Here is a 23,287-nt window from a genome sequence, read left to right as displayed (position 1 = left end):
TTCGTATCGTGCTCGCTGGATACGGTCATCCTAAATGTCTTTTTCCTCATGCTGAGTCGAGGTCAGATCACGACCGGCCGGCAATCTATAGCTGATGCAGGGCGTTGATATGCGCCTTGGGCTCCGCGGCTGCATCTCAGCGAGCGGATCTTGGATCGTCGTCTTTTGCTTGTGTTCCCTAGATTCTTTCGAGCCCCAAGAAGACTATTGTTGGGTTGGACAGCCTCCAGTAGTGGGCGCATAATAATAGTACGAGTGGTTTATCGTTCTTGTTTAGTCCATCGGCCCGTGCAGGTATTTCCACGTATGGTCCCTGATCGCAAGCTTATGATCTTTTGCCCACCTTCCAACACGATTCCCTATTGGACGAATCTCCTATCCAGGGTTTAAAGGATGTGGAGGCGAATGAAGTGCTCTTCTTAACAAATGAAGCGCGCTTTTGCACGGAGGAAGCGACGTGAAGTTGGGGAAAGGCAGTGCGCCACCTGAATCATGCCTGGATTCTTTCACCATAGTAAATTGCCACTTTCCAAATAAATTCAGTGTCTCTGGTGAGTCGGCGTAAGACGTGATTTCAGCGTCGGGTTCCAGCGCAGGAATGTGTGAAGTCGAGCTCACATGCAAGGGTGCCTGGCGCGGTTGGCCTGAGCTCCGGCTTCCACCTTGAACCGTGACTTCGACCAGAACACTCACTTTGCGCCATTCCACACAGCACCGAAACTCCTTAAGAAATCTCGTCGCCGACTTCTCGATATCAATACCGATCTTCTACGCCATATCTCGACAGACTTGCCAACGCCGACATTACGCCGCTGACCTGCGCGCCCGCCGTTACCAAGTTCACAAGCTCATCAGCGACTATTCGCCGCAGCAACAGATGAGCGCAACCACCGCAAACCTCGTCGGCGGCCTTCTTGGCTGGGAGCGGCATCATGCCAGCCTTCGGTGAGGTGGGCGTCGATGGCGCACCCCCACCGCGTCGCGACTATGATATCCTTAAACAGCGCGTGGATCTGGATGTCGACTTTCCGACTCGAACGCTGAAAGGCAGTACCGAAATCACAATACAACCTCTGGCGAAAGACCTGCGACAGATATCGCTGCACTGCCGCCAATGCAGACCTACTTCGATCCAGGTTAGCGGCATCAACGCCAAATTTGAGTATGAGGATCCGTACAAGAAGAGCTCGATGAGTAGCAAGTCTACGGCACATCAACACCAGATGCTGAAGGAGAGAATTCAAGACGCACTACGACCGAATCCTGCGCCGCAGCTCCAGATCACGCTTCCTCCTAAACTAAAGATTCAAGAGCTGCGAGTGGATCCTGCACCCGCGCCGGCCACGCCGAGTTTGCAGAAGCAGGATGCTGACGCGATGGCAAGCGTGGAGACACCAGTACTGCAGAACTTCCAACAACCCCAACAGCCCCAACAACCCCAATTTGCGCCCATCAAACTCACAGTCGAGTTCGTGCTCGATGACCACCGCGACGGCATTCATTGGGTAGGCTGCGACGAGGACGACAAGCGATATCCATATCTATACACAAAAGCCGAACCTTATCCAGGAAATTCTTCATCCATATTCCCATGCGTGGATGACGGGAACAGTCGATGTACTTGGGAATTTGCAATTCGCTGTCCGAAAACCTTGGGCGATGCGTTCAAGAAGGTTCAGGTTGATACATCCTTACCAAATGGTAGTGCAGCCAGTGCACCTAGCGGTGATGTGGAAATGATCAACGGAACGGACACGCAAACAAAGTCGAAGAGCGCTGCCGCAATGAGGCCGGAGTACTTGATCGATCTCAGCCCAGAGGATGCCGCTCTGGAGTTGGCTGTGCTCTGTGTTGGCGATCAGGTGGACGAGACCACAGATACTGAAGACGAAACACGCCACACTATCAGCTTCTCGCTCAATGAGGCGGTTACGGCGCGTCACGTAGGATTTGCAGTTGGACCGTTTGAGCACGTTGATCTAAGCGCATTCCGCGATTTAGAAGAAGAGGCAAAGCTAGGCCAGAGTGCTGTAAAGGTGTCTGGCTACTGCCTACCAGGCAGATCTGGCGAGGTCGAGAACACCTGCTTTCCCATCACCGGGGCGGTTGACTTCATCTCTGTGGGCGGCGGCAAATTTCCGTTCCCTGCCTATCAAGTCTTGTTTGTCGATGACCTGACATACGACGCCATCAGTGTGGCCGGCATGTCGATTTGCAGCGCGCGTTTGCTCTTCCCACAGGAGATCATTGAGCCGCTGGATAGGAACACGAAGATACTTGTGCGGGCTGCAGCTGATCAATGGAGTGGAGTCAACATCATTCCCAAAGAGCCTATGGATACCTGGGCTACTGCAGGTATTGCTGGTTACTTGACCGACGTATTTCTCAAGACGCTCTGCGGCAACAATCATTACCGGTGGGAACAGAAGCTTGCTGCAGAGAAAGTCTACGATCTCGATGTTGACAGGCCTTCGATATGGGACCAGGGAAAGTTCTTGCACGTCGATCCCTCCATCCGAGAATTTGTGGACCTCAAGTCGGCAGTGGTGCTTGGCATTCTCGATCGCCGACTTGTCAAGTCTAGTGGCTCTACAGGTGTGATGCGAATAATCAATAAGATCTTCCTCAATGCCAAAACTGGTGCATTGACAAACTGTGAGCTGTCGACCATAGATCTCCAACGGACCTGCGAGAAACTTGGCCATAACAAGCTCGAATCCTTCTTCAAACAATGGGTCCTGGGTTCTGGATGTCCTATCTTCCATGTATCGCAGCGATTCAACAAGAAGAAGCTTGTTGTAGAGATGACAATCGTACAGCGACAGCTTGAACGACAGACGAAACCTGAATTCGCCCCAAACAATTTCATGCGTGAAATCAAGGAGCATGTGCAGGAGGTCTGGGCTCCTGAGATACAGACTGTGTTTTCTGGACCAATGACAATCAGAATTCACGAAGCCGACGGCACACCCTACGAGCATATTGTGGAAATCAAAGAGCCGATCACGAAACTCGAGATTCCTTACAATACGAAGTACAAGCGGCTCAAGCGGTCGCGACGTGCAAAGGAACGAGCTGTCGCAGAAGGTGCGGCCGGCGAGGAGGGCTCTGATGCTTTGCTCTACTGCCTTGGCGACATACTCGACAACGAACAGGACCAACAAGAATGGAACCTAGTCGACTGGTCTGCTGAAGACGAAGACAAAATGGGCCAAGAAAGTTATGAATGGATCCGCATGGATGCCGACTTTGAGTGGATTGGAAAGATGCATTTGGTCATGCCTCTGTACATGTACATCTCACAACTGCAACAGGATCGAGACCTAGTTGCACAGTATGAGAGCATGCGCTATCTTTTGGGGTCTAATCCGCACCATGTCTCGCTCACGATTTTGGTTCGAACACTCATGGACGAGCGTTACTTTTACGGCATCCGAGTAATGGCTGCCGAAGGTCTGTCTCTTATGGCAAAGGACAAGTTGACCGAAATCGGCACGTTACACCTGACGAAGGCCTTCGCCCACTTCTTCTGCGATGGAGACATCAAGTCGATGCCCCGGCCGAACGACTTCAGCAGCCGAGTATCTTTCATTATGCAGTGCGCTATTCCACGAGCCATGTCGAAGCTGAGGGACATTGAGGGAAAGGTTCCCAACAAGGTCCAGAGATTCTTCGTTGACAAATTGATCTACAACGACAATTCCGATAATGCGTACTCTGATTGTCACTATGTTGCAACCCTTATGACTTGTCTTACTGATGCACTGGTGGCATCCCATCGCATCATCGAACCAAAGCAGACATTCGAATTCAATTTTGACGACGACATGGGCATGGAGGAGGATCAAGAGCCAATAAACCCGAACGCCGCTTTCGAACAGGAGGCTGTCAACGTGATCGAAAGATACCGTCGACTGGACGAATGGATTGTTACCTACCAGAACATCTATTCTACCACTGCGATTGAATGCCTGCAGAAGCTCACTAAGGCTGGAGTGGTGAAAGATAAGGCCAAGGAGCTACTGCAATACACCAGAGACAGTACGGCTGACAATGTACGGATACAAGCATTTCATTGCTTGACGGAGATAGGGTTGGCCCGAAAATCATCAGTGATGAAGCATCTACTCTACAATCTCGTCCATGACCGCAGTCCATACTTCCGCGACAGGCTTCTTCGCTGCTTTGGCGAAGCTCTTGGTCACATTGCGCTGAGCGATGGCGAGGAAAAGGCTGCAGCTCCCGCTCCTGTTAACGATGGAGGCCTGATAATTGAGGATGTTGGATCCAACGAGGCACGCCGCATCGAGGCAACGCGCAAGACGACGCCCGAGGGCGCTATAGCTGCATTGAAGATCGCCCTGGGCAACGACGAGGTTTTCAAGCAGGCCCTCTGGTATGCTACCACGCATCCCTCCTTAGCCATTGACGAGATTGGCTCGTTCTGCGACATTGCTGCTTTGCTCTTCGATCCTGTGACAAGTTACACAGTGACATTGAAGCTGCCCAGACCCTATCGCTGTGAGCACATGGGCAAAGGCAAGATGCGCTTCATTCCACACGGCAACTACAGGACAAAGCCCAGTAAAGGCCTTGCGTGGGAGGACTATGAAATTATGGAAGGCCTAGGCTTGAAGTACAGCGGTCCATTATCCGACGAGATCAAGGAGAAACTCAAGGCCCAGGAGAACGAGGCTTACCTCAAAGCGCAGATCGCCCAGACTCAAGCAGAGATGGCCCGACGGCAGAGCGAAGCTGCAACGAATCATTTCCAGTTGCAGCAACAAGCTTCGATGCCACCGCCAGCTGTGCCATGGAGCGCAGGAGGCATCTCATCTAATGCGGCAACGCCTGCGGAGCAGAAGAGCGGCTTCAAGCTATCCCTTGGCGGCATCAAAAGGAAGGCGTCGGTGGATTTGAGCTCGTCGAAGGACACACCAAAAACACTCAAGGTCAGCAAGGCTGCTACTCCTGGATCAGCACCAAAGATTTCGACTTCTCGTCGATCTTCGACTACTAGCAGCAAGGCAGGCAAGAGTAGAGTGGTGGTGCTGGATCTTGGAATTGCTGGCTCTCGCAAAGCTACGCAGATTCTGTCACAGCCTCCTGTGCCTGGAAGACCGTCATCCACTCAGCCGCCCGCGAAGAAATTGGTTCTCAAGAAACCAAGCCAAGACCAGTTCACATCAGCGACTTATTCCAAGCCTCAGACTCAGAGTCCTGCTGGCCCGCCGGCTTTCTCACCGCCACCAAGTCTGACATCTCCCTTCCCGCCGACAAATCTCAATCTCGGTGGCTTCCGATCCTTCGGCGGAGCACCTGCAGAAGATTCAGGCCCGCCCGCCCTCGCCAGCTTCTCTGCTTCCCCTGACACAGCCAGCCAGGTCGGCTTCCGGAGTACGAGCGGCGATGCGACTGCATTGAGTATCAGTCCTCCACCGCCGTCAGCCTCGCCGCCCAGTCTCACGGCAGCGCCGCCAGAGCGATCCCACTCGCATCCACATGCCCATCCTCCTAGCCTGTCGAGGGTAACGAGCCTGAGCGCTATGAGCCCATCAGAAAAGAAAGAGAGCGTAAATGGAGACGGGGCAGTACAGCCTCCAAAGAAGAAACTCACATTGAAGCTTGGCGTGAAGGCACCACCTGCTTCAGGTACCGGGTGAGGGAGCTTACTATCCGCTGCATGATGCGATGAACCTTGAGATTTTTCCCGATATCTTGAATAGCAAGCGTGGGCACATCAGGAACACAGCTGATTTCAATTGAACAGGCGACTACTCCGTACTTCCGTGGTCGAATCATCGTATCTCTAGCTTTCGTGCTCGTCACCGGGACTCCTTCGCCAGCGAATTTCTGGTACCTGTCCATAGTGCTGCTCCATGATCTTTGTAAGAGCTTCGTACTCGGATATGGCGGTAGCCCCTGTCGTGGTGCTCGAGAGAGGCAACAAGTAGGGCACGAAAGGTTAGACGCAAGTCCAGGCCAGTATTCATGTCTCATACCAAGGTCACTTGTCAGACGCGAAGAGGCTTGACGAGCCTCGATCAGGGAATCTCGGTGACGTCGCGGCTGAGACTCTTTTCGTCTTCGGGAGACGCGGTTTGCTTTCCCCTCTGATCAATTTCTGAAACCCATCCCATTTTTGCCCGTCAGTTTTCGCGACATCGAACGTGAATGCTCCGGTCTCACCATCTCATGCCTGCTCCGAGGTGCAATCTGATCATGCCGCCGGCGAACACCTTCTCAACCTTGACAAGCAGCATAGCCCGGCCAGTGCAAGCATATTTCTCCGAAAGGCCATCCGGTCCACTGACGAGCCCGGCATTTGTCAATGAATTGGCGTGGTTGTTTGGGCAATCTAACGTTACCTTCCTCCCAAAGCAGTGCAAGCGCCTATTTTCGAACGTGCGGGGAGTATAAAAGCACGGCCGAAGTAATTGTTTGACGGTTTAACTGCAACGACTCAAGCCAGACCCTGCCGATGATAAAGCTCGACAACGATCTGACATCTGACATGGACAAGTAAGGTCTTTACTTACAAGGGTTCTCCACGCCATCCTCGTCACAACCTCGTGGTTCAACGTCAACCTTATTATCACGTTTCTTGGCTACAATGCGCCAAGATTGTGCTCTTCAGAGTCAGGCCACGAAAGAATACCTTTTTGCTGGCAAGTCAAAGTCCAGAACGGGCTCAAGCACAATCACCAGCATACGTAGGCGCCGTCAAGCTCGCCTTAAGACGAGAAGACGGAAAATGTTGACAAGGCGCACATCTCAACAGCGCCAAGCCAGCTCGCGCTGATGGGATTGATACTGTAGTCCGCTTGTAGTATCCGCACGACTACCGATCACTTCTCCGGTCGTAACACCGTCCACATTTCAAGCCAGAACTGGTAATTTCGCTGCGAGGATTGACAAGCCGGCCAGCAACCTCATCAGACCTGCATTGTTTGGAGGCATTTCTGTCCAATGAGAAACACGCCGAGCGATCTTCGTCAGTACATACAGCGTCTTACCACACCGGAGTGAAAGTAACTAGGGTCGGACCGCTGAATAACAGGTTGCTATTCGCTATAATCCATAAGGAGCAAGGGTTTAGGGCATTACCCACTTTCACTCCGATGTGAACGCATCGGGAGGCTATCAATTTCTCCCCATTTCCGGCCGGGCTACCAAGGGTCTGAACCAATTGCAGTCTCGGCTTGAGCGTTAAGCGTAGAGGCGATAGCCCTCCGATGCATTCATGATTCACCCGCTGTATTTATCATGGAAGTCATCACACACGTGGACCGCTGTGCCATCATAGCCAGATGGACGTGAGTGACCAAGACTTGCTACCATCCTTTCCCGGAACTTTCAAATCGGTTGTACTCACAAAAGAAACGCCTCTCAGAGCGAGCACGCAAGACGTGCGCACTGGCCTGATTAACCTCGGTGCCATATTTTCCCATTGAGAAACTGTACTAAAAGCAGAGGCGTGCCTGATCAAAGTCGCCATGTGCTCCATACCCGGTCCTTGGCATCACTTCATACCCGGCAAGTCGAAGATGATCCTGGAACAACGCGCGATGCCGTGGCCGGCAGATAGACGAACCAGAGTTCGCTTATTACTTATTAAAGACCAGAGGCCATTCGACATGATCTTGCCACGCCTTCTCGTCGACCCCTTCAATCCGTGGAACTTGTACTGACGAGATGAAGGTTCTTTTGCTCTCGCTCTTTGCGAGTCCTCTCTTAGCGCAGGGACCGATCCAAAGAAGCAACTTAAAGCAAGTCACGAAAGCGCAAAAGGTTGCATACAATGCCGATCTCTTCCAGGGAACAGATCTGAAGCAGAAAGACTCAGCCCTTAATAATTCGGATCTGTGGTACACCGAGCGAAATGGCAAGAAGTACTTCCAACCTTTGGGAGCACAGAGAGCTGGCGAGAAGGTAAACATAATGCTCACGAAAGACATCAACGAGGATTGCTCATTGCTCTCTAGGGACCGCTACTCCTTCAAGATGTACATCTTGTAGACACACTCGCCACCTTCAATCGGGAACGGATACCAGAGCGCATCGTACACGCACGAGGTGCCGGTGCTCATGGCTTTTTCGAGGCAACCACGGACTTCGCCGAGAAGCTTTCAGCTGCAGATGTGTTTAAGAAAGGCACACGAACGTCAATCACGATGCGGTTCTCCACCGTAGGTGGTGCTCGTGGATCTGCGGATGAGGCGAGAGATCCGCGCGGCTTCGCTATAAAATTCCGAACAAAACAGGGCATATTAGATTGGGTATTCAATAACACGCCAGTGTAAGTTCATGGCCCGAATGTATGTCTCTACGGATACGAATCGACACTGACTACATGTATGATGCAGCTTCTTCATCAGGGATCCGGCGAAGTTCCCAAGGTTCATACACACTCAGAAGACCGACCCGGCAACGAACGTGCGGGATTGGAACACTTTCTGGTCATGGCCTGCGCAATTTCCAGAGGCTCTGCTGCAGTTTCTGAGACTATTTTCGGACCTTGGAACACCATATGGATTCAGGCATATGGATGGGTGGTCTGGCCATACGTACCGACTTGTCAAAGATGATGGCTCGTGGGTCTATTGCCGAGTCTACGTCTCCACTGATCAAGGTGTGAAGAATTTCACAGCTGCAGAGGCTGCAAAGGTCGCCGGAGACAATGATGCTTGGGCCACGAAGGATCTTTACGATGCCATTGAAGTAAGTTCGTGATCTTTCAACACCGCTCGCAGTAAGCTGACAATCTGCAACCAGTCTGGCGACTACCCATCTTGGACTGTCGGCATCGCAACTAAGACACCGAAGGAGGCAGAAGAGTATCGTTACGACATCCTCGACTTGACCAAGGACTGGCCTGATGCGGAATATCACGAGGTTGGGCGTCTCACTCTTACGCAGAACCCGGAGGTAAGCCAAGAAAAAAAAAACATCGCAGTCAGTCCTCTATCGTCAGTGCATTGACATAATCACAGAACTACTTCAATGAGATCGAGCAGTCTCACTTCTCGCCAGCAAACCTGGTTCCAGGCTGGGAACCATCGAACGATCCTGTCTTGCAATCTCGACTTTTTGCTTACAATGACGCCGGCCGCTACCGCATTGGTGTGAATGCTGAGGACCTTCCTGTCAATTGTCCATTCTCATCCGTGGCAAACTTCGACCGCGATGGTCATCTCGCTGGCACGAGTGGTGGCCAAGGCGGCCGCAAGAACTTCCCAGCACAGTACATTGACATGATCAACATCATCGATCGACCCGGAACAGAAATCGACGATGAAATTCCTGGTACTCACACAGTGCACTGGCTGAGTAAAATCGACGAGAATATTGATTACGAGCAGCCAAAGATGTTTTACGAAGGGTTCAGTCAGACGGACAAAGACCATTTGTACAGCAACATCGCCGGAACTCTGGTTAATGTCAATAACCAGGAAGTGTTGACGAAGCTCTTTGAACAGTTCCAGAAAGTATCGCCAGCGCTGCTTGATGGCGTCAAGAAGGCTTATAGCCAGGCACAATCTTCAAAGTCATCATAATTGAGCATTAGCGTATCCTGAGCAATAACAAAGAAAGCCAGTATCCCAATACCAATGCGGCAATCCAAGCTATTGTGCCACAACTTCCAAATCCGGCGAGTTCGCGATCATTGTTGTTTCACTCATATAAGATCACTGATGCCTCTCTGATGGAGCGTCACCTGTCACCGACCTAATTCATTTCAGTACCCGCATTCAGATCCTCGCAATGGCGCCTCGAAAATCCAGCCGCAAGACTGCACCACCGATTCGCTACGGCTTCGACCCTGAGCCAGCTACCAAGACTCCCACCAAAGTTACAAAGAAGTCGAAGACCAGAATACCCTCAAAGAAGCCTCGGTCGACGAGTCCTCCAATCCTCAAGAAAAAGAAACCAAGCAACAAGCCTTTCGGCTGGAGAAGGAAACGTGATCCCAACGCCCTTCCAAAACCAAGACCCGTTGGCCGATGCTTTGATTCTCGTGGCCATCCTTGGACCAAAATGCGAGAGACAAGAATCCGTTCGGTGCCTTCAGATATCCGAGACGCCGTCGGCAGCGATACAGAACGATACATCCATTACTACTACGTTCGAAAATGTGCTTGTCAGGGGAACAAAGAGGGAAGATGTGATGATAAACTAGGGCAGGATAGATTATGGGCCGGTGTCAGATTTTAATTCTTCGCTGGAAGAGCGATGGTGATCGGCTACTACTTGCGTAGTGCAGTCTCCCGATAGTTCTGTTCTAATCAAGGATTCGGTTGCAAGAGAGCCGGGATATCGAAATCGTGTTTCGAATCGTGGAATTCTTGGTATGAGGCAGAGGAAGTTGCTAACCAAGTTTGCGGTTTTCCGGTTCTGTGTTCGATGCCATCCACATCATCAAAACTTCGAACTTTTTTTTTCGTTCCTGCTTCTGCATGTACATGTACTTACCCGTCGGTCAACTTCATACGCACACTCACTTGACTCGGCGTCTGTGGGTCGGTTCCAAGACTGAACCATGCTTCCACTCCCTGCACAGCACCGCTCTTGAGATCGCATGGTCGATACGTGGAGTCTCGTGGCATTGTTCGAGCTGTACAATATGCATCGAAAGCTGGATAGGCATCGGTTTCATTGCCGAGGACATTGAAAGAGTAGTTGCAGTCCCTGTTGCTGGGGCAGGCGGCTGTCAGGCCGTAGACGTGAAATTGGTAGTCTGCTGCCAGGACGGAGGTCGAGGTTAGGGATACGAGGAAGAGGGAGGTAGAGATGATGTGGTGCATTGTGTCTTGAAGGCTTCTAGGGCGATGGAACTGGTGGGTAAGTTGGTACGAGCGAAGAGGAATGCAATAGTAGTTTTGTCCTCAAGCCTTCGTTTGACAATCAAGGGCTGCTTCGTACACCCCGATTAAGCGAGATGGCGGACGGGGGTAATCCCCGTAAACGGCAGCTAGCTTAAAAGCGTTAGACGTGAACTTTTTAAAGGTACGGATAATTCCTTTAGGCAGTACGCTAGCTTTGACTAGTTAGATCCCGTTTTTAGGGATTACCGCCGTCCGCTATCTCGCTTAATCGAGGTATATTACTAAGCGGAATTTATTGTTCCCGACTTAGCATTCGTATAGTTGGAAATTCTATCCCTTCCGCCTCTCGACGCTAAGATTATATATATCGTACTTAAGCGACGACTAGCTACGACGTTAGTTAATACGGCTTCCTTACGATAGTTAGGTAAAGAGGCCCTTAAGGCTCTTTTAATCTCTAAGGTTATCCGCCTAGAGTCTTAGAAATAGTCCAAAATAGTCTATAGTAGCATTTTAAGCATACTAAAGTAACACCTAGGTCTACGACCGTCGACCTTTAATAGAGTACTATATACTATATCTCTAAATTCGTACTTACAGTTACGAAGCGGCAAATACTAGTTTGTAGGTACCTCTATACTATTTTGCAGGTACTTAGCTAAATGTAGATAAGTGCGTATACGGACGATTTATAGTATACTTAAGCCCGATTTAGTATACCTAAATATCGTACTGCCTACTAATTCGAATTGCTAGTAATAGTAACGCTTAGGGTTAAGAACGAGGCATTTCCGAAGGCTATCGATTAAGTAGATATATAAGACTATTAGAATTGATTGCTATAACCTACGTACTAATAGCTACGAGGGTATAGCACTAGCTGCTACTACTATAGAACCTAACCTCCGCGGAGCGGAGCGGTTAATAGTAGCGGAGCTATAGAGCCTAGCATATACTATTGCTAAGTAAATACCTATTAATTTAATAGTAGTCTAAATACAGTCGGTTAAGTCGCTACTAGTAGTCCTATAGCCTATAGCTATATAGGTTAACTACTATAGAACTAGACAAACTGTTGCTAAGAATAAGGCACTACTAGGGCTATTAGACGTCTACTAAGTGCTATAGCGGCTCTTTAAATACTAGCTAGATCGTTACTAATATAGCTATAGCGCTTAGCAGGTATGTAAACTAGCGGAGCTAAAGGCCGTAGTTGTTGTGTTGCCGTACGAGACTGCTAAGTAGATACCCTCGTACGCCTTCTACGGCCTCTCTAAGAAGCCGGGTTTAACTAATCCACATACTCGAAGCTAGAGGCTTTACGTTAGTTAGCACGTACGTACCGCCTAGTAGGTGCTCTACCTCTGCTACGGCGGTTGTTTAGTAATATAGATAGCTCTTAAACCGGCCTCTTAAGCTTAATAATAGCTCTTAGCGGTGCCGCTGCCTTGTCGATAATCTAGTGCCTATTAAAGTCCGTATAGGGGTTAAATTCGAAGGAGCCTATAGACTTAATAGTATTAATTATTCTATGCTTGCAGACTATACCCTAAGCAATACGGAAGCAGCCTAAGCATTAAGAGCGTTACTTGCCTAGCTCCTTAGCAAGTTTAGCTATCTCTTCGTGCGCTAACTTGAGTTAGTTAAGGCCCTTCTATAAGGCCTTACGGTAAACCTTCGTATTAACCTTAGCAAACTTAGGGCGGCGGAGTGCTATAGGAACACCCTTCCGCTCGCGCCCTATCCGAGCGTTAATCTCTAAGTAACGGATTAACTACTAGGGCTTTAGCTTAAGAAACAGTGTAAGAATGTTATGCCTCTTGCTAGTAAGCCACCTCTTTATAGTTAAGTGCGCTCCTTCCGCCCTAGAAGTAACTATATAAGAAGGGTATGTTAGTAGGTAGATAGGGTAGTAGTAGGTACAAGTAGTATTCGATAAGGAGCTAGGAGGAGAGGGAGGAAGGCAGGAGAGTTAGCCTAACGCTAAGCGCTAAGCCCTGCCTAAGGCATTAAGACCCTAGCTTCACTCGGCCTAGTTATATGCCAATTACGTGTAACCTCTTTGGCCCTGATATACGCTTCCCTTCTAAAGGCCGCGCCCTCGTGGCCGGTCTTTGTCCTAGTCTCAACCTCTATTGCTGCTAACTTAGCAGGTCTAATAAGCTACTTAGCCCGCGCTAAATTGAATACTTAACTACCTAATTATATAACTATATTAAACCTTACCTCTAACAACACAATGTACAACTCTAACTACGCTATCTCTATATATAATAAACTATGAAGTAATATGTATCTATAAGAATCGAAGGCCTTCGACTAATTACGATACGATCGCGTCTTCCCTACTATAATAGGTAGACGTACGAGGTATTATAGCACTGCCTCCGTTCTAAGTAATGTCGTATCGAGTTCTTTGCGTCTACTCTTAAAAGACCTAGTAATGTCCGCTTCCGAGGGTTTGTCCGTTTCCGAGGGTTATTATTCTTATTGTTCGTAGTTTCGCTAGCCCTAATTAGCTAGGTTTAGCAGCCTTTAAGTGTCAATCTTATCTTATCTTTTCAAAAAACACAGCTCGTCTAGTTTCTATAGGTAAAGGCTATTATAAGTGCAGTAGTAGAGGTTCGCCTCGCTTAAAGGGTTAGATAGATCGAGGAGTAACCTATTGTCCGTAAGATCGACCCCGGCTAGCTTAGCTCTATAGTTTTGCCCTTAGTTAGTTAGTCTATTAGTCTACTCAACCTTTTAAGCGGCTTAAAGTTTTAACTCGGCCTCAAAGTTTTAATCAAACCCTTAATAGGCTTAAAGCTTTAATCAAAGTTTGATTAAAGGTGCCTTAGGCTCGTAGTATAGGTAAGGTTATATCTATAGGCGCAGCGACAATAGCAAGTAATGTTAACAATAGCGACGCTAGTCGTCTTAGCGCTAACTTTACCTCGCTTCTAATCTCCTCCTTCTACTAATAACACACTCCGCAACACCGTTACTAATATAGCCGCGCCGGCCGTGCCGTTACAAGTACGACGCTGCCCTCGCTAATCGCCTAGGCCTCGAGGCCTCGATAGAATAAAGGAATAAAAGGGGGACCTATAGGACGCGTTAGTAAAGAGGTAGAGTCCTTAAAAGAGCATGCGATTGATTGATTAACGCGTCGTAGCGCGCCTAGCGTAGTCTTATTGTCCTTTATTACTAACAATTGCTTGTCTCTAATTAGTTAGCTAATAGTACCCCGGGGGTAGCATTAATCCTAGGCGACATTATAGGCCCTTAGCCTTCTTCTTGTTCTTCGCGCTAGTCTAATACTTATCTAACAACTCGGTTATATCCTCGAAGGAATCTTTAGCTTCCTATAAGTCCTATTCTAGTAAATAGCCTTACTATCTTAGGAGGTACTCCTTCTTGCCTCGCCTAGTCCGATAATCTAGGATACGTTCTATAGACTACAGCTCTTTACTATCCGCTAGTATGTCTTCGTGTTTAGTAGGGGCTTTATCCCCCTCGCGTAGGTAATATAGCTTAAGGAGGGATATATAGAAGGTGTTATAGATAGTGTAATAAGGAGGAAGCTACAACTAATAGGCCTATACGGAGGAGCCCTTAACTTCTCGAATGCGGAATGGACTAATATACCTTAGTGCTAGTTTAGGGCGTGTTTTGCTATTAGGTAATAGGTGTTTGCGGATACGGAGGTTCTTCGTACTAAGTATAACTATGTCGCCTTGTTTGAAGGTTATTAGCGTATAGTATTTGTTATAGTAGGCCTTCTAATAGGCCTAGGCCTTTGCTAGTTTGTTAGCTATTATAGCGTGAATTTCTCGCATCTTTTAAACCCTCTTAATAGCCGCTAGCGTCTTAGGTGTTAGTACTTAACGCGCTTCCCTTTCCTTACGCTCGGCCTCGAGCGAGGTAAATAGGTCTTGTAGTAAGGCGGCGTTCTAGCCTATTATAGCTATATATAGTAAAACCTTAGTAGATGAGTGTACACTGTTGTTATATACGAATTCTATAGGCTATAGGAGATTGACCTAGTTATTAGGGTTCTTATTGATGTAGCTGCGCAGGTACTGCTATAGCGTAGCATTCTGCCTTTCGGTTTAACTATCTGTTTGTAGATAGAATGCTATAGATAGGCGATGCTTAAGTCTTAGCTACAGGCAAATCTCACTCTAATAATAAGATATGAATGTCGAGCCTCGGTTAGAGACTATCCCTTTAGGGGTCCCCTAATAGGTATAGAAGATGTTAGTCTATAGCGCCTCTACTATATTAATAGCAGTCTAATCCTTGCGCGCCGGGATATATCGAGCGCCCTTAGTAAATCGGTCTATAACGACTAGGATAGTATTAAAGATGTCTTTGCTTCCTCTTCGCTTAGTAGGGGGAAGACCTATAATGAAATCTATTATAAGCTCTGCAAATAGCTTGTAAGGGATTGGCAATAAGGATAACTCGCTAAAAGGCTAATGCTTTAGTGCCTTAACTCGTTAATATACGGTATACGTGTTTACGTAGTCCTTTATATCCCGCTTACTATTTAGCTAGTAGTATATGCGCGATAGTAGCTCGTGCGACCTCTCTATACTATAGTAACCGGCAAGCTTACTATTATAGTGTCGCTTAAGAAGTTCTTGTCGGATCGAATGTTTAGCGGGGACATAGTATCTACCCTTGAACTTTAAATAACCTTTGTTATCGATCGACTAATTGTTACTCTTGCTAGATCGAGTCTTTCGCCTACTTATAAGCTTGTCTATACGTTTAGTAGCAAAGGCGTCCCTCTACTAAGCCCGTAATAGCTTATCTATAAACGATTGACTATCCCTATTTATAAGGTTATTTAATAGCACCCTCGCTATTAAACGAGGTACGCATTGTATATATCTAATAGCACTAGCAGCCGGATTAACTGCATTAGTACTTTGATCGCTGTTACTATATATAGCGATATCGACTAGGGAGTTATTATAACTTCTCCTGTCTGTATCCTTAGCTCTTGCCTTAATACGCACTATTAGTATAGTAAGAGTATTAATATGCTTTAAGCCGTCGCGGAGTTCGGTAAGCCGCTTATCCTACGCTTGCTTATTAATAATACGGGCTATAGCAATCTTATACTGCAGGGTTGGAAACAAAGAATTAATATGTTAGGTTTCGCTATCGTAATTAGGTCGCCTCGATGGGCTATCGGTAGGGTTACTTACGCCTAGCCGGTATAATATATTAAAATCAAACCCGGCGAGGTAGACGGCCTATCTAGCCTATCGACCTATAACCCTAGTAACCTTAGTAATGCTACGGAGGTTGTTATAGTCTATGTAGACCTAAATAGTGTACTAAGCACTATCGAGATAGTAGCGCTAGTACTTAAAGGCCTTGATAATAGCTAGGAGCTCTTACTTATATATCTCGTAGCGACGCTCTATATTAATTATCTTCCTCGAGAAGAAGGTAATCGGGTACTAGTAATAGTTATTATCTGATTGCTAGGATATAATAGCCGATATAGCGAACTGTAAAGCGTTAGTCTCAATTCGGATCTGCTTGTTTAGTACGAAATAGTGTAATAAGGGGACTTTAGTAAAGCGTCGCTTTAGACCGTTAAAAGCGGCTTGTGCTCTATTAGTCTATTTGAATTCTCTAGTCGGGTTAGCCTTAGTTTTAGTAAGCTTAGTTAGTAGCATTACGTGCCGCGAGTAACCTTCGATAAATCGACGGTAGAAGTTAGTAAAACCTAGGAATAATTGAAGCTCTTTAATACTAGTAGGCGTCGGCTACTTAGTAATAGTCTTAATCCGATTAGGATTAGCCTTAACACCCTCGGTTGATACGAGGAAGCTAAGGAAGGACACCTCTTTAGTAGCAAAGGTGCATTTAGAAGGCTTGCAATATAGGCTATAGGCCCGTAGGCGGTCGAGGACCTTTCGTACTATAGCCTAGTGTTCTGCAATGTTAGGTAAGTACGTATAAACCAGTATGTTATCTAGGTAAACTATATAGAGGTGATCTAATAGGCCTAATAGGGCCCGATTAATATAGGACTAGAATGTTATAGGGGCGTTTGCTAGCCTAAATAGCATAACTAGATACTCGAAATAGCTATAGCGGGTACGGAAGTCTATTTTCTATTTATTACCCTTACGGATACGGATGCGATAGTATGCATCCTTAATGTCTAATATAGTATAGTAGTAAGTACTAGAAAGGCGATCGAGGGTCTTATTAATAAGAGGAAGTAGATAGCGATCTTTAATAGTAACAGTATTAAGCCTACGATAATCGATATAGAGGCGTAGGCTACTATCCTTCTTTGGTACGAACAGGATAGGGGCACTAGCAGGGCTGTTACTATACCGTATCCGGCTATTAGCTAGGTTTTCCTCTAGGTACTTACGTAACATAGCAAGCTCTCGTTTACTAAGGTTATAGAGGGGGCTAAAAGGAACCTCCTTGCCCTCTATAATGTCAATCTTATAATCCGTCTCCTTGAATATAGGCAACGTCGATGCTAAGTGGTGTTTAAACACATTAATATAGGTCTCTCGAATAGGCTCCGGTATGCGCTTAAGCTGTTTAGGGTCTATGCTATTAGGGGGCACAGGTTCATCGTTATTACTACCGAGCAGGTCGGCAGTTAGATTAGCTAAGGCGGAGGCTAGTGTTAGGTTACTAATAAACAGGACCCTAATGTTATTAGGACACTCGCTAATGTCGATATATTTAATGTCCTCTTTCCGAGCGATTCTAAATCGCTATTGCTAGCTGCCTAAGTCTATAACTATAGCATAGTACTTAAGAACAGAGTTGCTAATAACAATGTTAGATAGGAGGCTGTCTATGTCTACCGCGTAGGCAGTAAAGTTTAGTAGGCGCTTATTGCCGAGGTCGTCCTTTAGGGCTATATAGATATAGTAGGCCCTATAGGTTAAGTGCCGAGCGTTATTAAACCAAGCAAGGGTTAGCAGGTCAGTCCTAGGCAGTTGTCGAAGGTCTAATTGCTTAGCTAGGCGATAGCTAATAAGGGCACTAACTGAATTTCCTAGATCTAGTGTAACCTTGGTCTTATAGTTAGTTCTATACGTGTCCGATACGAGACAGGTACGTATAATAGCTAGCATAATGTCGATAGTCTTACGCCGCACAAGGCTAACAGTTAGTGCGGCGCTTACTCTTTTTTCGACTAATAAGAAGGTTGGCCTACAGGGGTAGCGTTAGCTACTAAAAGGTGCTTTCGGTGTTCGGCGGCAGTACAGTCGATTCGGGCCTAGTCCTTAGGTTTGTCGTATTAGCCTAGTAGATAACTAGTGCTGTTACAATTGAAGCACTTTAGTCCGGTTAGGGGATTGCTATAGCTATTACCGCTATTGTTAGCCGAGCGATTAGTACTATAGGGATACGAGCCCCTTCTACGGCCCCTATCGCGGCCTCCTCTATATAGCCGCCGGCTACGGCTTCTTCTACGATCGTTACTGTTCCTATTGTTAGCATTGTTGTCTTAGTAGGAACCTTGGTTTCCTCCGCGGCTACGGTTGCTACGGTTGCTAGTAGGTCGGATCCTTAATTCTAGTCGTTGCTAGAGCTAGACAGCTCGTTCGGTAGTTTCGACTTTAACTATAAACTGAATACGTATAAGATTAGCCTGTTTAAACACACGGCGGCGGTCCAACTTAAGGACTAATTCCTATCTCAATTTAGGGCGTATTTCGGAGATCTAGATAGAATCAGTTTTAGTCGGGAGGTCGTCTTCGAGGGTCTTTAAATAGGCCTTAAATAAGCGAGCCGATTAATTAGTCTTTTGCTTAGCTCGAAGGTACTAGTCCTAAGCGTGTTGTTGCCTTAGTATAGGGTTTCTAAGGGTGTCTAGCATAATGGTTTTATAGGTCTGCTACTAAACAGCAGTCTAGTTATTAAGGGAGTCAAAATAGTTATCCTAGGTGCGTTTTAGGTCGCCGTTAATGTACTGCATAGCATAGACGACTAGTGAATAGTTATTTAGTAGAGCCCTTAGTGCGTTTCGTTAGTTAAGCTTATAGTTACGGATGTGGTCGTTGTATTGCTTTCGACTAGAGCCGTTAAACACGGTGCAGTCCTTAAGTTTAGCATCCTTCTTCTAGATTAGGACTAATAGTAAGGAAGGGCCTGCTGTCGGCTTAGTATTAGTTGTTAGGGCCTCCTAAAGGCGGCGAATTTCGAGGAGGTTATCCTTTAGCTATTGTTCTTAATATAGGGCAGTAAGCCTGTTTTAGGTAGCTTCTTAGAGTCTCCCTACTAGTTAGGGGCCAAAGGCTAGCTAGCTATATCGTCGGTTAACAATGTTGTTAAGAATGTCGTTAACAGGCAATTCTAGATTATTACCTAGAATTATAGGTTCTTCTTTAATAGGCTCTCCGGCAGGCTCTTTAGTAGGAGGCACTTTAGCAGGCACTTTAGCGGGAACTGTACTACTAGCGTTGTTATTGCTAGCGCTACTAGCGGTAGTACGGTTGTTGTTGCTTCGTAATGAGCCGGCTATTGTAAGGGGTAACACTAATAATGTATTATAGGCCCCTAAGATGCGGATATAGCGGAATTAGTAGATATCGGCTTAGTGCGATTGACTCGGTATAATAGGCCGTATAGAAGGCCTTGCTTGATAATTAGTACGGTTGTTTCGATAGAATAGTACGTATAGGTCCCGTTCTTCGGGCGCAATATAGTTAGATTAGTCTTATTCGTAGCTATACCGCTAAAAGCTTGAAATAGAGACTATCTAGCTACTACCCTTAAAGGGTAGATCGAATACTATATAAGAAGGGTATATTAGCAGGTAGATAGGGTAGTAGTAGGTATAAGTAGTATTCGATAAGGAGCTAGGAGGAGAGGGAGGAAGGTAGGAGAGTTGGCCCAACGCTAAGCGCTAAGCCCTGCCTAAGGCATTAAGACCCTAGCTTCACTCGGCCTAGTTACATACCAATCACGTATAACCTCTTTAGCCCTAACAAACTAACTGCCCGTAGAAGGGGAATTTGCGCTACTAGAAGCAGTAGACTAGCTTATGCTTATAAGGCTAGTATTTACGCTAAATATAGTCTCGAAGCGCGACAAAGTAAGGGTTCTTATAGTTGCTAAGGAAGGCATCCTTAGAGTTGAATTCTTCTACTGTTTTAGAATAGACGCAGGTACGGAAGTTGTCTACGAAGGTAGCGCAGTCTAGGTCGTCTTACTACTTATTCTTACTAGTTTCCTTATTAAGAACCTGCTTCTATAGCATTAACTTCCGAGCCTGTGCCTACATATTCTTAAATACGTGCTAGGCGTAGATAAGTGCTAGTATACGAGGGTATACCTTATCGAGGGCGTTTATATAACTACGGTTACGATTAGTAACCTATAGGCCTGTTTGTAGTAGATCGTGCTTACTAGATATAGCCTTGAAGTTCTTAGTAAACTACGTAAACGCGGCTTCGTCCTCGTTGCCTATTATATAGTATCTAAGGGGGATTGTATCTCTAGCTCTAGTACTAGAAACGACATTAAGCAATAGCCGATTATACTTGTTTGTCTTATAGGTGTTATCGATAATAAGATAGTCCGGATAGAGCTTATATAACTCGGCTATTTGAGGGTTAATTACGAGCAATTTATTAAGTTTCCCGTTGCTTAGGTTTACCTCCTTTTTAAAGTAGAAACCTAGCTTAGTTAGCTGCTTAAACAAGGCCTTAGGGGCAGTTAGATTACCCTGCGCAGCCTTGCGTGCCTAAAGCCTAACATTCTAAAGGTCCTTAACGATTTAAATGCCTATAGATAGTGTATTATAAGTAGGAGAGTTAAGTTAAGGAGGGAAGAATTAGCTAGTTACTAGCCGGCCGAGTTTCGGCTAATAGACTTAGACTTACAATCTTTGCTTTCTATAAACCTATATAACGTCGTATATATACTCGCATTAGCATTTAAGTCGTCGATAATAGCCTTCTGCATCGCCTTATTACGCTACCGCTAATAGTAACTAGCGAAATCGCTAGCAGAGTCCGCTAGACCGTAGTTATATAAGCTAACCTATCTCTCGACCTTCTAGCGACCCTTAGGCTTCGTTAGATCTACGGCCTTAATAGTAAGGCGTACCGGATACCTATAACGATCTAAGACCGCGCCCTTCCTCTTTATTTTAGTACTCGGATCCGTTAGCTTACTAGCTCTCGTATACTATATCTAGCGACTAATTACCTTACTACGGAGCTATAGGTTAACGGCTCGCGATTTAGTCGTAGACTTAACGAAGAGGTTATAACGCGCCTTCGCTATATATGCGTAGACCTTACGCTTATACGCCGCTATAGAATAATAGGTATTAATCGGTACTAGATCTAGTAGCGCTACGACCTTATTATTATTACCTTTACTACCTTCTTCTTTATCTTTAACCTCGACTTCCTTATTCTCGACTTAAGAGGCTAATTACTAAGCAGTCCGTACCTCTCGATTACTACTACTCTCGCCTATCTTACGATCTTCGTTTTCTTTCTACGCTTACCTTTCTAATTCGTACTTACGGCGCTCCTCGTCGTTTAAATCGTCTAAATCGATCTCTTCGTCCTTATCCTCGCCTAAACTACTATCTCTAGTAGGTCTAAGATCTTAAAGCTCTTTAGTATCCTAGAAGGAATCGCCGGTCTCTAAGACAGAAGACTTATAAAGAGCCTAAGAAGCGGACAAGGACATAATTAATAGTAGAAGATAGTAGAATACTATATAAATAATACCTAAGAATTGCTATACCGCTAGATTGTAAAGAATATAAGAATTTAGCTATAGTACGAGGTCGAACACGCGACGCGCCGAGCGCCTAGCACGCTATGCTATTCTTAGCTAGTTTATAGTGTTAAGCGCACTATTCCTAGGGCGGATAAGCCTACCCGGATTCGGCTGAGTACCTGCAAAATAGCATGGAGGTACCTGCAAACTAGTATTTGCCTTACGAAGCCCAAGTCTGTCGATGGTACGCGCCAAGATATCGACGCACAACATGATACTAAATACGGAGCAGAGGTCTTGGTATCCAGGAGCATCCTTGCTTCGGCACATAACATGAGCCAGGGTTGAGTCCAGAGCCTCGTAACCTACGTCACCCTTTCATCAATAATAATGGCCAGTATTATGGACCATTGCACCACTGTGAAGTTCATCTTCATCCAATACAGAATCTCGAGGGAGGTCATCCGACGCTTGATTCCAGATTGCACCAGACTCGGATGGTAGAATTTGATTTGTGTTCGACGAAGCACATATGTGCACCACAAACGTTTCACACCCCGATGCCATCACAAATGCCGCGAACCTTCTTCGCCATGTTGTATCCCTTCGTTGTTCAAAGTGTCTTTTCAGACCCAGGTTCAAGGGTTTGAGGCTTGTAAAGTCTGCGGGAAGGCTGTGAACAGACCAGAATTCTGCTTGTGCGCGGTGCTCTGCACGCAAAATACCCTGCGCCACCAAACCTTGCTATTGGGTAACGAAAATGCTGAACCAGAAGGGGATACAAAAATACAAGCAAACAGCGATCCGGAAAAGGCGGTCATCACTGTTGCTCTAGCAGATAAAACGAGACAAACCCGTCCTTCGTAGACGAGTCAATGCAGTGGAGGTGCAATGAAGTGGTCTCTCTTTGCGCAATTTCTTTTCTTCGTAACTTTCGTCTCCGCTCACGCAAGGGATAGACGTTGGGACGAATGGTGCGTGGATTCACTCGACGCCCAAGATTGGCTTGACAGGTATCAAGCTTTCGAAAATGGCACGGGCAGCGACCTGGGAGATGCGAGAGCAACAGGCGAAGCAATCATCTCGGATAAATTCGAAGTGTTCTGCAATTCTTGCGCGTTCTCCAGAGCGATCGAAGCTGGCGAAGAGGTATATACGTATAGAGAACTGCATAATGCCGAGAACCGAAAGCTAATGCCACGACCCCAAGCCACGCATCAACGAGCCGCTCGACATTGGCGGGAAAGCAGGATACATCAACGGAACATTGAGCAAAATGTAGGTGTATCTCGTCTGCATGATGAATTGCAGGCCTTGACAGCGACTTGCAGAAATTCGCGACCTTTCTGGTGGGTCAGTATCGGATGTTTCGGTCACATTGTGATCTTCTTTGAAGATCATTCCGATGCCAAAGGGTATCCAGTTCGTGGCTTCGCCGCATTCACGGTCAGGAAGAATCCTGATCCCAATGGCAAGTCCGCACTGGTAGCCACGCGATTGGAGTCAGAGCTCAATGACTTTGCTCGGGGACTGAATAGTGGGTTCAAGATTCAGTCGAAGGACGGAAAGAGTATCCCGCATGCTGCATACCGGTAATTCTGGGAAGCCGTTTGCGATTTCTTCCATCGAAAGCAACTGCGCTCGAATACACGTTCTCCAGCTTTGAGGTACTTCGTGCACAGCTTTGGAGCTCAATTCCATGTCCTAACCGCGGCATGATCTCGAAAAAGGAG

At 46.8% G+C, this 23,287-nt stretch overlaps 5 protein-coding genes across 5 annotated transcripts; 3 read left to right on the top strand and 2 right to left on the bottom strand.

Moving 5' to 3' along the window:
- Nucleotides 1-30: 30 nt before the first annotated feature.
- On the bottom strand, nucleotides 31-931 carry MYCFIDRAFT_177921 (uncharacterized protein; the record flags this gene model as incomplete). The annotated part of the gene is made up of 6 exons (XM_007931862.1): nucleotides 31-162; nucleotides 206-313; nucleotides 344-413; nucleotides 446-692; nucleotides 716-723; nucleotides 762-931. The coding sequence occupies 6 exons, from the start codon at nucleotides 929-931 to the stop codon at nucleotides 31-33; spliced, it is 735 nt and encodes a 244-aa protein (XP_007930053.1).
- A 1-nt stretch (nucleotide 932) lies between these two features.
- MYCFIDRAFT_34831 (uncharacterized protein) lies at nucleotides 933-4,589 on the top strand (the record flags this gene model as incomplete). Its single annotated transcript, XM_007931466.1, has 2 exons — nucleotides 933-1,730; nucleotides 1,797-4,589. Coding segments are annotated over 2 exons (3,591 nt in total), but the record flags the coding sequence as incomplete, so codon positions are not given.
- A 2,987-nt stretch (nucleotides 4,590-7,576) lies between these two features.
- MYCFIDRAFT_167175 (uncharacterized protein) lies at nucleotides 7,577-9,524 on the top strand (the record flags this gene model as incomplete). Its single annotated transcript, XM_007931861.1, has 5 exons — nucleotides 7,577-7,932; nucleotides 7,986-8,299; nucleotides 8,367-8,721; nucleotides 8,776-8,928; nucleotides 8,994-9,524. Coding segments are annotated over exons 1-5 (1,590 nt in total), but the record flags the coding sequence as incomplete, so codon positions are not given.
- A 723-nt stretch (nucleotides 9,525-10,247) lies between these two features.
- On the bottom strand, nucleotides 10,248-10,805 carry MYCFIDRAFT_79602 (uncharacterized protein; the record flags this gene model as incomplete). Its single annotated transcript, XM_007931860.1, has 2 exons — nucleotides 10,248-10,277; nucleotides 10,503-10,805. 2 exons carry the CDS (start codon nucleotides 10,803-10,805, stop codon nucleotides 10,248-10,250), a joined length of 333 nt encoding a protein of 110 aa, XP_007930051.1.
- A 6,523-nt stretch (nucleotides 10,806-17,328) lies between these two features.
- Nucleotides 17,329-23,273, top strand: MYCFIDRAFT_177919 (uncharacterized protein; the record flags this gene model as incomplete). Its single annotated transcript, XM_007931859.1, has 12 exons — nucleotides 17,329-17,335; nucleotides 21,745-21,854; nucleotides 21,893-22,013; nucleotides 22,046-22,054; nucleotides 22,082-22,149; nucleotides 22,185-22,379; nucleotides 22,422-22,703; nucleotides 22,737-22,836; nucleotides 22,866-22,907; nucleotides 22,951-23,091; nucleotides 23,115-23,162; nucleotides 23,215-23,273. The coding sequence occupies 12 exons, from the start codon at nucleotides 17,329-17,331 to the stop codon at nucleotides 23,271-23,273; spliced, it is 1,182 nt and encodes a 393-aa protein (XP_007930050.1).
- Nucleotides 23,274-23,287: the final 14 nt, after the last annotated feature.

This window comes from Pseudocercospora fijiensis, assembly GCF_000340215.1.
Source record: "Pseudocercospora fijiensis CIRAD86 unplaced genomic scaffold MYCFIscaffold_8, whole genome shotgun sequence".
Lineage (NCBI taxonomy): Eukaryota > Fungi > Ascomycota > Dothideomycetes > Mycosphaerellales > Mycosphaerellaceae > Pseudocercospora > Pseudocercospora fijiensis.
This window is presented reverse-complemented; position numbering and strand designations above follow the sequence as displayed.